General features: G+C 40.8%; 2 protein-coding genes across 9 annotated transcripts in view; both read left to right on the forward strand.

Moving 5' to 3' along the window:
* The window catches only part of KLHL5 (kelch like family member 5), a 55210-nt gene extending 47457 nt beyond the window's left edge, over window positions 1-7753 (forward strand). For all 7 annotated transcript variants that reach the window (XM_077301698.1, XM_077301697.1, XM_077301699.1 and 4 more), the window contains 4 exons: window positions 535-697; window positions 2137-2346; window positions 4058-4229; window positions 6357-7753. In XM_077301698.1, the coding sequence (XP_077157813.1) occupies window positions 535-697; window positions 2137-2346; window positions 4058-4229; window positions 6357-6413 (602 nt within the window). In that variant the 3' untranslated portion in view covers window positions 6414-7753. The remainder of the gene's footprint in view (window positions 1-534; window positions 698-2136; window positions 2347-4057; window positions 4230-6356) is intronic.
* Window positions 7754-10457: 2704 nt separating this feature from the next.
* The window catches only part of WDR19 (WD repeat domain 19), a 44836-nt gene continuing 39898 nt past the window's right edge, over window positions 10458-15395 (forward strand). Inside the window, exons 1-4 of one of the 2 annotated variants that reach the window (XM_077301709.1) lie at window positions 10458-10608; window positions 13309-13400; window positions 13663-13728; window positions 14320-14445. In XM_077301709.1, coding sequence (XP_077157824.1) covers window positions 10603-10608; window positions 13309-13400; window positions 13663-13728; window positions 14320-14445 — 290 coding nt within the window. In that variant the 5' untranslated portion in view covers window positions 10458-10602. Of the gene's footprint in view, window positions 10609-10710; window positions 10891-13308; window positions 13401-13662; window positions 13729-14319; window positions 14446-15395 lie in introns of those variants that run through there. The other variant, XM_077301710.1, reaches the window with a different exon arrangement.

Genomic DNA, 15395 nt, shown 5'->3' on the forward strand with positions numbered 1-15395 from the left:
TATGATCGATCAAGCAAATCCCTCCTTTTTAAAAGACCATTTGTTTTGTTTCACCATAAGAATGCAGTTTGTTATTGGAAGCTTGTATCAGACTAAAAGAAACCAGTAATCAGCCCCAGCACAATGAGACCATGGGGGAATTATTTTACATGCCTGGTAGGAGCCCTAGATCGAGAAAAATCCCAAAATCATAAAAGCAGTGTTTGCTTCCTTAAGAAAAGTGTGCCACTGAGATCTCCTGAGACTACATTGTGAGATCTTGATGACCATATTGGGGGGGTTGCTATGCAACCCATAGTCAACATTGCTGAAGATTCCAGTCTTCAGTTAGTGTTCAGTTAGATTCCAGTCTTCAGTCTTCAGTTAGTTTCTGTGTGAGGGATGGGGGGAAAGTGTTAGATTAATAATGGGGGGCTTCTTCAGCATAAGAAATGTGCTGAAAAAAAGAGTAAAGATTTTAAAAGTCTCTGTTATCTATGATGATGATGAATAGCAGTTTCACGTCCTGAAACCATCTGTGTGTTTTGCTTTAAGGGGTAGCAGTATTGGAAGGTCCTGTGTATGCTGTAGGAGGGCATGACGGCTGGAGTTACCTGAATACCGTGGAAAGATGGGATCCACAGGCACGGCAGTGGAACTTTGTGGCTAGTATGTCAACTCCAAGGAGTACAGTAGGTGTGGCAGTACTAAGTGGAAAGTACGTAGAACAATAGAAATATATTTAAATTCTCTATAAATTTTGTACCGAATTTTCTCCAACATTTATATGCTCTTCAGAACTAGTGGAATGAGGGAGTGCTGTGGATTAAGATAATGGTATCTATGCATGTTTTCTGTTAGTTTTTTCAGTAGGCATCAGAAAATCTGTCCCAATTTCATTCTTATCACTCCTGGGTCTTAAATGGCTTCAGGACTACAAAATGCCTTCTGTCTGGTTCTTTGTGATGTAAAATGTCTAGCAAATGTGATGTAATAAATTCTACAGATTTATAAAGGTAAAGGTATCCCCTGTACAAGCACCGGGTCATGTTTGACCCTTGGGGTGACGCCCTCTAGCATTTTCATGGCAGACTCAATACGGGGTGGTTTGCCAGTGCCTTCCCCAGTCATTACGTTTACCCCCCAGCAAGCTGGGTACTCATTTTACCGACCTTGGAAGGATGGAAGGCTGAGTCAACCTTGAGCCGGCTGCTGGGATCAAACTCCCAGCCTCATGGGCAGAGCTTTAGACTGCATGTCTGCTGCCTTACCACTCTGCGCCACAAGAGGCTCTTTATACAGGCCCTTTATACAATATACAGATGTATATTGAATAGCAAATGTAATAGGTGATTACAATTTTTAAAAGTTATGGGAACATGAGCATCTTTTATAACATGTTGGCATAACAATATCATAAAGAAGTAAAGGCCTTTCAGTTTGCATAAGCAAAGGGAGACAAATCATATTTTTTCTGTTTTTTTTCCTTTGAAGTGTCAGAACAACTATTTTAGTAGGAAACCCTACCCTTCCTAGGTATTTTTTTATTTGTAACATCTTTTTCTATGATCTTTTGACTAATAATTTAAAGAACAATCAAATGTTTATATCAATAAGATTATTTAAATGTAGGGTCTGAAACTAAGCCTTAAGAATGGTGAAGAGCTGAATCAAGGAGCCCCTACTGCAAAAGCCCTATCTTAAGTGACCACCATTTTGTTCTTAAAGGAGGGGACACAAACGTATTGGGGTAGGTTCATATGGGAGCAAGGAATGATAAATGTGCTCTGGTCTCAAACTATTTGGGTTTTTAAACATTATTAATTGTTCTCATAAATGGATGAACAGTCAAAGCAAGTTCCTTAATGCTGGACAAATGTGTTCTTGGTTATTTGTACTTGTCAGCTGTTTAGCTACATATTCTGTGCCAACTGAGGCTTCTGAGCAGTTTGCAAAAGCAGCTCCACATATATATCATTATAGTCTAGATGGAACTGGCAAGAATAAATATGCCAAAATCTTGTAGATACAGGAATGTGCACTGCTCTTGGACAACTTGCTCAAGAGGGGCAGTATATAAATCAAGAAATAAAAATAATAAATATATGTATGTGGTTAAAATTACTGCTTAATTCAATTCCTAATGTGTGTTCATAGATTATATGCAGTCGGTGGCCGAGACGGCAGCTCTTGTCTTAAGTCAGTGGAATGCTTCGATCCTCATACCAACAAGTGGATGCTTTGTGCTCAAATGTCAAAACGAAGAGGTGGCGTTGGAGTAACCACCTGGAACGGCTTCCTCTATGCTATTGGAGGCCACGATGCACCAGCTTCACTGACCTCCCGACTCTCGGACTGTGTGGAAAGGTAACAACCTGGTAGCACTTTGAGGTGAAGATGCTGGCTTCAGTATTCCCAAAAAGCCCAAGCAAGACTGTACAGCACAGTTTTTTTGTCTTTTTAGGAATAAATACAATAAATAAATAAAATTAGAAATATTTGCACTAGATCAAAGTGAGCTTTTCCCATTCCTCTTCTCTTCAGTTCTCTATGCCCCCTCCCCAGTTGCATCCTCTCATATCCGTAGACAACCATAAACAAAGTCAGAGGCAAAGTGAGAGGGCGAAATAGATGAGAATTATTCTCTCTCCTTGGTTAACAGATGTAATACATCATATTAGCAGAATAGAACCTTAGGATCCAGTTCACCTTTTCATAGAAGTCAACTTTATTACCAAATAGCTAATTGTTCAGGCTTCAAGGAGCCACAGAGGTTATGTCAGCTGACCATGCCTCCCTGATGGACCCCCCCAGGAAGTGACATCACCCGTATTCACAGGAAGGCTCAAGGAGGACTGGGGGGGGGGGGTTGAGAGATAGAAGACAGTTTAAGCTGGAATGAGTAGGCATGCAGGCTCCACTCCTCCCAGGCACAGAAACTACAAGAGAACTCACACTTGGGAGCGGGGAGGGGGAGCAATGGAAGCAGACAGTTCTGTAGCTTGTGGTCCAGTCCATTAAGGCAGGAGGGGAAAAGTTGAGGACCCCCAGGGGTCTACAGACCCCTGGTTAGGAATCGCTGCTCTAGCCTATATCAGCTCTATCAACTACTTCCAGTCAAGTTATTTCTTCTGCTCTTTTCCTGTTTTTCTCTCTTCCTCCTGCACCATGAGCCAAAGGTACTAAATACATGCTTTCTTTTAGTCTCCTATGAAACAGGAACATTAACGGCAGTATGTACAGTTATTGTCAACACTTGTTACAGTGATAAGTGAATATTACAAATCCCATTAGACAAGGTCAGGAAGGGAACAGTCAGGAAGGATCTTTTCATATAAACTGAAATATATGGATAGCCAGGAGCAAAGTCGCAGTCTATGGGACATGTAGAAAAGGAGCAGCGATGTATAAAAGGGGATAAGGAAAGATGATGAAGGTTTGTGTGTTTGCAGTAAGACAAACAAATGCACTCTGGTAATACAAAATGATGCAAAGGGTTCGTCATCATGGCAGGTCTGCAATCCCACATGGGCACTGCACACACATAAGCCCTTCTGCTCAGAGATTTTTGAAACTCACCTGAAAGTGCTTGGTTTCCCCTCACCTGTGCTGTTTTCCACCTTTTCCAGTATGATAAGGAGGAGATGGTATGACTTTTATCTTCTGGCAACATTGAGGGAGGTTCTTTAGGAAAAGCTCCATTGAGGGCTGGTATCCATCTATTCATCACATGGTTGTCTGTGCAGTCACATGTCTCTTCTCTGCTGTGAGTTTTTAACTAAGTCTGACAACAATACTACAGTCCCATGGCGACAGTGAGGAACTGAAGGAAGTGTGTTTCACGTCCTCCTTATCACATGGAAAAAAAGCTGAATGTGGCATGGAAGAAGGGGACGGAATGCCCTCAGGTGTTTGAGCTTCAAAAAACTCTCCATGATAGTCCTACACAGTACTCATGTGAGACTACATAGTTGATCACTCAGTGTACAACACTTACAGGTAACTTCAACCCTGTTTAACAAATGATCTTGTTTGATCTTGGGGCAATTCAGTTTGTCTTTTTTATTTTTCCCCCCAGATATGATCCCAAAACAGATATGTGGACTGCTGTGGCTTCCATGAGCATTAGCAGAGATGCTGTGGGAGTTTGTCTGCTTGGAGACAAATTATACGCAGTTGGAGGATATGATGGGCAAACGTACCTTAACACAGTGGAATCCTATGACCCACAGACAAATGAGTGGACACAGGTATGAAGATCTGTTTTGTTTTTTGAAGACACATAACTCAATCAATCAAACTTTATTAGTCGTTCAGACCAAGTTACATGAAGTCGATACGTAAGAGACCAAAAGAATATGGTAATTTAATGTAATACAATTTAAAACAGATCATAAAATAGAACTTAAAATTTTACTTTAGAGCATCGGATTTTTATGGCGGCGGCACAAAACTTAGCCTGCTGAGTTGTCACTCATCACTTAGCAGCCTCTTTGCTCGATCTGTATCATGATGTTCTGGCAACTTTTTAAGGAGTGGTTCAATCAAGTTGCTACGAATGTCTACATAAGCAGGGCAGTGGAACAATGTATGCTCTCTTATATCAATTTTGCCACTCCCAAAAAAACATAACTCAGCTATTCGTTTGCATGCAAACTCAACTCCTGACCATTCCTGTTAAAAGGATCTGAGACAGGAGAATTAGCAAAGATCTTTGTGTGAAACCTTGGATGGTCAGGTAGGTATACTAGCCTGAATGCACCAACGAGGTAGCATCATATATTTAAATGCTTGTTCTACAGAAGTCACAACCACTTTTTTTGAAAGTCCAAACATATACTATAACACAATGCCTTTAACTGAGGTAGCTGAAGCCATGTGAGATGGAGGTCAGGAAGCAAATTTCCCTAGTGTAGGCTTTCTCAACCAGGGTTTTGTGAAAGTCCTGGAAGTGTTTCCCAAAAGGGTGGGAGTTAAGTAATTTTAAAAATATTTTTAAAATTTGTTAAACATTTATCAGGTGATATGACCATATACGGTCAGGTTGACCCGCCACCCCCTCCCAAAATGGCCAATGATGGTGGGAATGTGAGGTGCCCTGGATGAGCATGTTCACAGCTATGCTTCCCAACCATATTCTGCATGATGGCGCCACTTCTAGGGTTTCTCAAAGCTGGAAGAATGTTTCAGGGGTTTCTCATTGGTAAAAAAGTTGAGAAAGGCTGCCTTAGTGTCTGCTTGGAAGTGGAGGTCCCTTCCCTGCTCCCATAGACAAAGAGGGGTTGTAGGGTTGTGCACTTAGACCTGGTTTGGACACCTTGGCAATCACCGAAGCCCAAAGCAGTGCGTAGGAGGCCTGTGCCACAGAGAGGAGGGGCCTGCACCGCTGGCCGCCTCGGGCTTCGGTGATTGCCAAGGTGTCCAAACCACGCCTAAGCGCACAACCCTACAAACCTCTCTTTGTCCATGGGAGCAGGGAAGCGCACAACTCTATTAGGAAGTCTCTCAGATGTCTTTTTCTCTTGGTGCAAACATCTGCACCAAGTGCTAGAATTATTGTCTTCCTAGAAGCCACATTTTGTGACCTGGAAACTCTGAGTTAGATTCTATGTAACAGTCATAGAATGACTTCCCTACTCTGCAGGCCACAGAGTTCCCTCCCCCGCTTCTGCTCCTTGGAAGTGAAGGGACCCTTCGAAGCTGTACGCTGGAAAATTGGGAACTTGCCTTTGAAGGAGGAAATCCACTAGCACAACAGCCGTTATGCTGGCAAAATGGCAACCTAGGAGGCAGCCCTCCTGTCATTTAATCAGTTTGTGAAGGCTGTCTAAGGACACATAGTTATGACACAAGTACAGTGTTGGAAGTTCAGAATCACTTTCCTTCTCATTTAGATAAGGAGCACCAAGCAATATTTCCAGCAGTTACACAATGCTGGAGACCAAATTTCCAAGTCTGCGCTCTTGGAAGCGTAACTGAAATTTAAACTTGAAAGCAGTTGGCTCATATCAATCTAGCTGGAAGATATTTTTTGTTCCCTTGACTGAGACCATCTGGTAAAACAAGTGCCATCTATCAACATCCCCATATATTCTATCAGAATAGGCCTAGCTTATGAAAAATGTGGTAGCAGGTGTTGGATGCTCTGTCTCAGAGCAGGTGACATTTAGTACATATGCAGGATGTTTTACTTCCTCATTTCTGGAACTGGTCCCTAGCATTATAAAAATGGGTCCTGGGCTGCACCCAAGTTAAGCGGTATTTTAAGTGCATTAGGGAGGAGGAGAATTTCCACAGTTTCACAAAATGCTTTTAAATATGTAATCAGACTGTGTAATGATTTTGTTCACTGTCCTGTTTTTCTTTTATCCTTATAGGTTGCACCGTTGTGCCTAGGAAGAGCAGGAGCCTGTGTTGTAACTGTCAAGCTCTGATTATCAACATATCCTTCTCTTCTGTAGGCTCTCTGTGGGGTTTTATCTCAACTTACTAAATTATAATCAAATAAGGTACTGCGTATCTTCACTGGGCAAAGAGTTGGGTCTTAATACATCACCTAAAGCTTTTTTTAAAAAGAAAAGAAAAAGAAACGGACCAACGTTACGCACTTTAAAAAAGAGTGAGTAATGCAATGCGTGTACATGGACTTGTAACAGAACATACTGCAGCCAGCTGGATTGCTGTGAGACATCTTCTTTTTGAAACGCAGAGACTGAAAAAGGTTATTGGAACTGATGACTTCTAGTTCTGAAGATTCTGGAAAGAGGTTCTCTTTTTTTGTTTAAAGCCTGGGCATAGTCGCATTTATTTCACTTCCATAAGGTGTAAGCTTTTGGTAGCTTCATGATGCAGCTATTGACCTCCTTTCATTGAAAATATTTTCATTGTGGCTTGTACAAAGAGAAACAAATGCAGAGAAAGGCAAGGCAATGTCTGTCTTGCCAGGGAAATCCTATACAATGGATGCCTGTATGTAACTCTTCACACAATTGCCTTTTTTTTTTTTAACCAAAGCCTTACTTTGATTATTTAGTATGTTAAAGAAATCTGCTGTGGAATACTTTTTCAGAAGCTTTGCAGCATCCAGTATATTTGCTGGATTTTGTCACGTTTTATGTAACTTTCAGTACACTCCAAATATTTAGATATAATTTTTCCTTTTTTTTTACCTGATTGCGTCTTAACTTTGTGGATTTCCTCTCAATAGCAAGATGAGGAATATAGGTAGGGGGAGATTCAAAATGTTATTGAAAGTGATTTCCATTGATGGTTTCTGAAGCATTCCATTATCTGAAATTCCATGTAGCTACTTTTAATTGCATTTGAAAAAGGACTCTGTGCAAACCTAAATACCTTTTTATAAAGTGAACACTCCATGTACTATTTTATAGTAAGTATTGTTTTATGGAGGGTGGGCATTATATTAAAAGTGGTACATCCTTTTTGGATGTTTAGCACTTTCAAAAGAAAAAAAGAAAACCAACTCCCAAACCTACCAGTATTTCCAAGAATTATGTTCATGTGCTTAAATTATTTAATAATAATGTAATGGATTTTCTTTAGAATTTGCCTTATATTCTTTTGACCTCTTACACTACTCAGAATGAGTTGGGCTCCAAGTGATCTATGAAATTTTTGTATTTTTCTTTTGTGCCTTGTTTCTTACATTTCCAAGTATGTTATGTATCACATTACTGTACTTTTATCTTGAAAAATCCGAAGCTGTAAACTCTAGCAGTTTTTGAAAGTAAATGGAGCGTGTCTTATTCCTAAAGTCTTTGCACATTTGTAACTTTGACAATACAATTTTGAGGTTCGCAGTAATTTATTGGCTTAAAAGACCAATTACATGTTTTCCAGTATACACGTCCTGCTTGTTTCATTTTACATACTAGTTTTAGGATACCTTTCATTGGGAAGGGCATAGTTCACATTATTTCAAGTTATTCAGGTGCCAAAAACTTATTCAGGGTTTTCTTTCAGAGTTCCAAAATTATTTGGATCCAGTATTCCCTGTGGGGAAACTTCTGTGGGGCTGGGGTGGTTATTTTTCAAGCAAATAACAAAATTGCAACAGTTAGTATTGTCCTTTCACTAAAGAACCTCACATTTGAAGTAGACTGGAGGAAGGGGTCCAGTTTTGTGGGTCAATAAACAAGGTGTCCCCAGCCATCGTCCATTTCTTATCCAGGGGGAAAAAACATGCTTTCTCCAGGACAAAGAAGTCAATAGCCAAACACACAAGAGCAAGCAACCACTGGCTGAAAGCCTCCCAGTGAAAACTAAACCTAAAAGCCCAACATAACTAATATAAGAACCAGGGAATCACAGCAGAACCACAGGCCAGTATGGCAAGCCCAACACAGCCAATGTAAACTAGAGAATCCAAGCCAAACCAATTTAAGCAAGGCACACTATTTCCAGCCCACCAGAACCAATATGGTAAGCTGGCCATGCTGGGAGCGGTGGTCTATAAATATAATTAAATATTTCAGTCCATTCTCTTGGTACAGAAATTTAATTACTGAGATCAGAGATAGTGTTTTATGCCTGGTGAATGACATAGACTGAGGGTTCTGGCCTAAAGATTTAAGGGGAGTCAAAGGCTGTTACTATTCAGACCAAGGCTACTACACACAGGTTTCCTGACAGCGGACAGTACTGTTACATATTGTTAACCTTCCCTGTGGTAAGACACTCCAGGGATTTCATGGTCTAGCTTCCTACTGAGTAAGTGAAAACTGAAGATCTAATGCTTTCTGTAATCTGTGTTCACAAAAATGCAAACGGAATTGGTAAGACACAGTGAACGCAAACGACATTACCGTTTTCAACCAGCATGAGATTAACAATACAGTTTTCCCAGCTGGTCGTTTTCCTGGCATCTCTAGACCAAATTCACACGTGCCTCTGTGTTTTTCTCCTAATTGTTAGTCTGGATGTGTAAAGAGAAAGGTGTTTAAGATGGATGCATACACCTATGGGAAATCACAGGCGGCTTTAATCACACTACCAGATTTCTAAATGGATCAACGACTAGGCAGGATGGTGGATTTACCTTGGCATTTATATTTCAGCTTCCCTGAACTTCCCAGTGCACATGTGATTTTGGCCTCTGCCCTTCTCAAGATAATATCAACACAATATTGATAGCTGCTTTGAACTATCACAGGAATAGGTCATTCCATAAAATGAATGGTGTGAAGGATTTCCACTTGTGGGCATGACTTCCTCACACACACCACTCGCCCCCAATGCTGTTTCTGGATCTGCTTCATTTTCTCACCTTTAGATCCTCACAGGTGCTGTTTCTGGTTCTAAGTGAAGAGAAAAGAAAAAGTTTTTTTTTTTAAGCCATGACCTGACATGTTTTAATGATTTTCAGAGGTCCCTCCGATAATCAATGCAGCTTTATTGTCATTGAGAAGAAGCCAGTATGTTAATCTGTTGTAGCAAAATTAAAAACTCCAATGGCACCTTAAAAACTAACATTTAATGCCAGCTTTTGTGAAACACGACTTGGTCCATCAGATGTAGGGAAATCAAACTGAGAATACTGTGCATGGAACAGGATACAATGCAGAGGTAGATGTTAAGGCAGAGGTAATTCATTAATGAGTCTTTTGAGTGTCAGTTCCCTACCTGGGAAAACTAAAGGAGAATCTACTTGGGCAGAGCCTTTAGACCCCCAAGACTCTCGATTACTTTAATCTCATAACTAAATTAATGTAGCCACAAATGTTGGATAGTTTTTTTCATTTATGATTGAAAATCATATTCAGTAGTACACTTTCTCAGCCTCAGTTAATACTCATTTAAATGCATTTTAATTTTTACATGATGCTTATTTGGCTTCGGGGAAGGCATGGAAAGCACATGTAAAAGTACTGGGGGGGGTTGTACCTTGCTTTTTACTATCCAGAGGAGTCTCAAAGCAGCTTACAGTCACCTTCCTTTCCTCTTCCCCCAACAGACACTCTGGGACATAGGTGGGGCTGAGAGAGCTGTGGACCAAGGTCACCTAGCTGGCTGCATGTGGAGGAGCTGAGAACTAACCCAGGTTGGAGCCCACTGCTTAAAATCAAAACACCACACCAGCTCTGAAAACAAATTACATGAATCAGGGGTGGCCAAGCTAGCTCTCTAGATGTCCATGGACTACAATTACCAAAAGCCCCTGCCATATGATAATAACTTTAATAATCGAAACAAAGTGATTTTATTATTGTGATTTCATTTACGTATGTGGTAAACTGCCCGGAGCCCACGAGGGAAGGGCGGTATAAGGATTATCATAACTAAAAGTGCTGTATCCCACGCCCAAGGAAAAACCCATTGCGCGCTGACCACTGTTCGCTTCAAGGCTCACCCCCTCCCTCCTGGCCAATGACGTTACAATGGGCGAGGCGTGGCCTCTGGCAAGCGCCGCGCGTCCATCCCGGCGTACTGATTGGACGCGTGGCCGCCCGCCGCTTTCTCTCCCACTCCGGCCCCGCCCAGTCGCGATCTCCTGGGTGACGCGGACGCTGTTTAGTGGGGGAGGCGCCTAACTGGGCGCTTGTAACGCGCATGCGTACGTAAAGATCCCCCCCCCCTCACTAAACCAGTACCAAAGACGAAACGATGAAGGTAAAGTGGAGAAGGGCCGTTATCGGGGGGGGGGGAGGGGCGGCCTGTGTCCCTCAGTAGGTCCCAGCGCGTGCTGTGGGAGGGGCTATCCCGAAGGGGCAGGCCTGGTCTGGAGTGAAGGCATCCCTTCTTCCTGAGGGGTTACTCGGGTGCTTCGGTGGCTCCTGAGGCCTCCTCTCTAGAAGTCGTCATTAGAGGCTGCTCTGGTTGCTGTCTTCCCCCTCCCCTCAGCGGACCTCCCAGCGCCTGGTGAAAGAGTGTTGCATAGTAGACGTCCAACAGGTGAAGCTTTCCCAAACATGGTGACGCGGTGGAGGGAGGAGGAGGAAGAGGGAGAACCGTTGGATCTCTTCCCTCACCCCTTGCTATGGTGCTGGTGAAAGGAAAGATCCCAGAGGAGCAAGTGTTAAACCTGCTGCAGAACTAAACGGGGTTCCTCAGGGCGTGGCCAAACAGTGGCTCTCCAGATGACCGTGGACTACAATTACCATGAGCTATTGCGGTGGCCAAACTGTGGCTCTCCAGATAACCATGAATTACAGTTACCATGAGCCCCTGCAGTGGCCAAATTGGCTCTCCAGATGACCTTGTGGTAATTGTAGTCCAGGGTCATCTGGAGAGCCACCGTTTGGCCACCCCTGGCATGTAGCACTTTAAAGACTAGTGTAGTATATTTCAGCAGTGTCTTTGGGGAGTTCATGCTTGCTTCGGCTGGGTGTATGAACTGAGCATCTCCACGCTTACAGATGTGATTAACTGATGTCTGACCCAAGGAAGCTTATACTGAAGTAAAAAATTGAACAAAATTTGAGTCCAATGGCACCTTCAGGACCAACAAAGTTTTATTTGAGGTTCATGTGTACAAAAACTGACACCTTGAATAAAACTTTGTTGGGCTTAAAGGTGATATTGGACTCAAATTTTGTTCTGCTATGGTACTTGCATTCAATTTATAAATATTATTTACTGTTAAGCATGTATTTATTGTTGTAGTTTATTAGATTACAATTTTAATGGTTGTGCAGGTTTTATAGCTGTCTTCGAGTTGTATATTACAAATAAATCTGAAGCCCAGTTCTGCTACTTTATACCAACATGGCTATCAGTCTGGAGTAAAAAGTGGTTACTGTGCATTGATGCTAGACTTATGTATAGTTTTATGTTTAAAATTAGTTGGTTGATACAAAAAGGAAATCTAAACAAGTACTGTGCTACTGCAGTCTCCGTGGCTGGTTTGTTCCTACTGTCTGTAAACTGTATGATAGGCATACAGTTGTGCTGTGCTGCATTTGGTTCTACAGACTTTTAAATTTATTGTATGATCTTTAGGCCACCCCTCCCTGAACAGCAGTTTCAGGGCAGTTTACAACAGAGGTTTATCCACAGTTAAATTTATTTGTCTTCCAGTTTATATGTCCTTTCCTGAAGGCTCACAGCAGCTTGCCACATATTTGTTTTTTATAAGCATCCAAGACAGGCAGCTGTTCAACGTGAAGCTTCCCTCCATACATCATAGATGTACGTGCAGTAAAAGGAAAAAGCTTTGGCTGGTATATTTTTAACTGCCATACTATTGGTAAAAGTCAGCCATTGGAAATCTGTTCAAAAAATATTGCAACCATAGTGAAGATGGAATCTTTTCCTTTCTTGCCAAGTGGAGTCCCAAGTGTGGAACACCACAGAGAAAAGGGGGTGCCTCATCATTTTAGGGCACCTTCGAACACATCTTTAATATGCTGTTTTGGGCCTTCATTGGTGAGAGATAGTAGTCTTTCTGTAAGTTGGTGAATCATTCAAGGATCACAGACAGGACTATAGTACTTTATTTCTAGAAAATTAGATTTCAGAGGGTAGAACCAATGAAAGAATCTAGAAGCCATCCTTTACCCTTCCCCCAAATCCCTAGCATGTGAAAACTGGTGAGCACAGTGCATTTCAGATGTGCTCAGAAGCACTTCACTCTTATTTAAATTGTTACAGAATTGAGCCAACATATTGAATGTGGAACTCAACCTAAGAGCCCTTTGAGATTTTATTACTTTATATATGTGTCAGATCAGATAATAGTTTTTGTTTTGCTTTTGTTTTGGGGTATCTAAACATCTAGCAGCCTCAGAATTTTCAAGAACAGATACATCCACTAGGAATCCCTTCTGGGTGCATGTACTAGAACCTAGTAGTTCGATAGGATTATTTTGTTTGTGGGAGGGACGGTGTATGAAAGGGTTAGTTGCTTGGTTTTGGGCTACGAGTTCTAGTTTTTAGTTTGAATACATGCTGGCATACATCTGTAATACATACTTGAAAGATTTGTTTGCTTTTTTTCCCCACCTGAGAATCCTCATGTACTAGAACCTAGTAGTTTGATAGGATTATTTTGTTTGTGGGAGGAGCGGTGTATGAAAGGGTTAGTTGCTTGGTTTTGGGCTACGAGTTCTAGTTTTTAGTTTGAATACATGCTGGCATACATCTGTAATACATACTTGAAAGATTTGTTTGCTTTTTTTCCCCACCTGAGAATCCTCAGGACATGTATTTCTACAGCAAAATATATATATAACCCCACCAAGAAATGTACTGTTTTCTTATTCACACTAACAAGACAGTTATTTCAGTTATATTTTTCTTTGTGTGTGTGTGTATGTATTTGAACTTCAAAAAATTTTGTTTCTTTTTTAAGCTGTCACTTTCTTTCCACAGCGAGTATTTTCCCTATTAGAAAAACCTCTGCTTGGTTCCCCTGTGCAATTTTCTTGGCAGAAAACATTAGGCAACTTCATTGCTGTTACAGGGTAAGGTGACACATTTTAAAGTATATTTTAGTATAGTGTCTGTGTGTGTGTATGCGTATAGTGTTCATACTGCAGTTTACAGATGTGTTATCTGGATGTTAAAATTCATTTTATTCATTTTCCTGCTGGTATATATGTTAATTAAACAAAATGTTGAATTGTTATATCTGTTATATAAAAATCAACTTAGGAAATGTAGATAAACTAAGGTTTATTGCTATTTTTAAAAGGTTGTCATCATGCTAATCTTTTTGCTATATAGAGCAGATCACACCGTAAAAATCTTTGATCGCCATGGTCAAAAGAAAAATGAAATTAGTCTATCAGGGTAAGTCCTACCAAAGAACTGAAAATATTAATTTTAAAGTGCACTGTGTAAACTCAGACTGTTCTTTTAAGCAAACGTAAAAAGAATAAAAACAGCAAGAAATAATTTACTATCAGATTAGATTTTTATTTATATTTCTGTCTATAGAAGTGAAATGCTAACTATTTAACATGGATTTGTGGGCATACAGTTGCTGTGACAGGGATGAAGAGAGACATCAGTACTTTCATGGATATCTGCTCCCTCCCAGAGGAAATATGCCTTCTTAAATTAGTCACTGGGGAACACAGGCTATTGTAGACTTCCTGTTTGTGGGCTTCCCAGAGGTAGCTGGTTGGCCACAGAATGCTGGACTAGATGGGCCCTTGGTTTGTTCCAGCATGGCTCTTCATATGTTCATGAGCAATTAGTGACAGGGTCTGAAATTAGATGACATTAGGACTAGACTATACTCAGTTTTTAAAGGCCAGCATGATAGAAAATGCCTCTCTCCCTCAGGTGGAGAGAATGTACATTTCCATCCAATGTAACTTTTTTCCCTACCCAATTTTATCGAAGAATTTCTAATAAAAGTTTTCTGTACTGATTTAGAAGTTGCATTGCAATGGATTGGGATCAAGATGGAGATACCCTAGCAATAATAGCTGATAAATCCAGTTCTATTTATCTGTGGGATGCCAACACAAACAAAATCATCCTGATGGATACTGGCATGAGGTATGAAAACCATGCTGTTAAAATAAATGTCTATTCTATCTTAAACATGATAAAAATGTGAAGCTTAGATATGATTAACATGTGAAGCATTTTGCTGCTTGTAAGCTAGATGACTGGTTCTCTGTGGTTTTCGGTCATGGTCTATGTAACATTTTGGCTATACTCCTTCCATACTAATTGCACAGGCTTTACAAATGCTGACATTCCTAATAGAACAAAGAAGACAGGTGCCTAATTTCCTTTTCTTCTTAAATGATTGGTGAGGGGGGACTATTTAAAGTCTCGCTGGATTTTCCACGTGCCTTGGTGATTTTCACACCACTTCTTAAATTATCTGTACAGGTTAAAAAAATGTAAAGAGAGCCAGTTATGTAGGGATCTGCACAAGCTTTTGAGGTGTCTGGAACCCCGTTTAGGAAAAGAATGAGGTAGGGGTTGCATCAGAATATCAGGAAGCTACTGGATGTGCTGTGGAATGATGGCAGTTCCTGTGAAGTCACAACTGACAGGGTTTCCAAGGCAACAGAGGTGGTTTACTGTAGCCTGCCTTTGCATAGCAAGCCTGGACTTTCTTGGTGGCGTCATATCCAAGAACTAAACAGGGCTGATCTGGCAAAATTAGGCTGGCCCGGCCTGGCACTTCCAAGTCAAGGCAATGATTAAAATGCCCTTCCCAGTTTTCTGAGACAAAATTTAAACTATTTTGTATAACACATACCATTAGTGATAATTGACTTAATTGATTAACCAGTCAACTGAAACTTCAGTTGGTCAGTCTAAGGAGGTCAACTTTAATGTGTAAACTTGAGAGCTAATGTTTATTTTTTGCGAATAATGAGTTTTCATTAACTGAACATTTATCTTGTGTTTATTACTTGTTATCTCACTTTCTTCTGTCAAAACCATGTAGTGCAATTTGAGTAATATGTTTATGTGTTTAAATTTATTTA

This window comes from Paroedura picta, chromosome 10, assembly GCF_049243985.1.
Source record: "Paroedura picta isolate Pp20150507F chromosome 10, Ppicta_v3.0, whole genome shotgun sequence".
NCBI lineage: Eukaryota > Metazoa > Chordata > Lepidosauria > Squamata > Gekkonidae > Paroedura > Paroedura picta.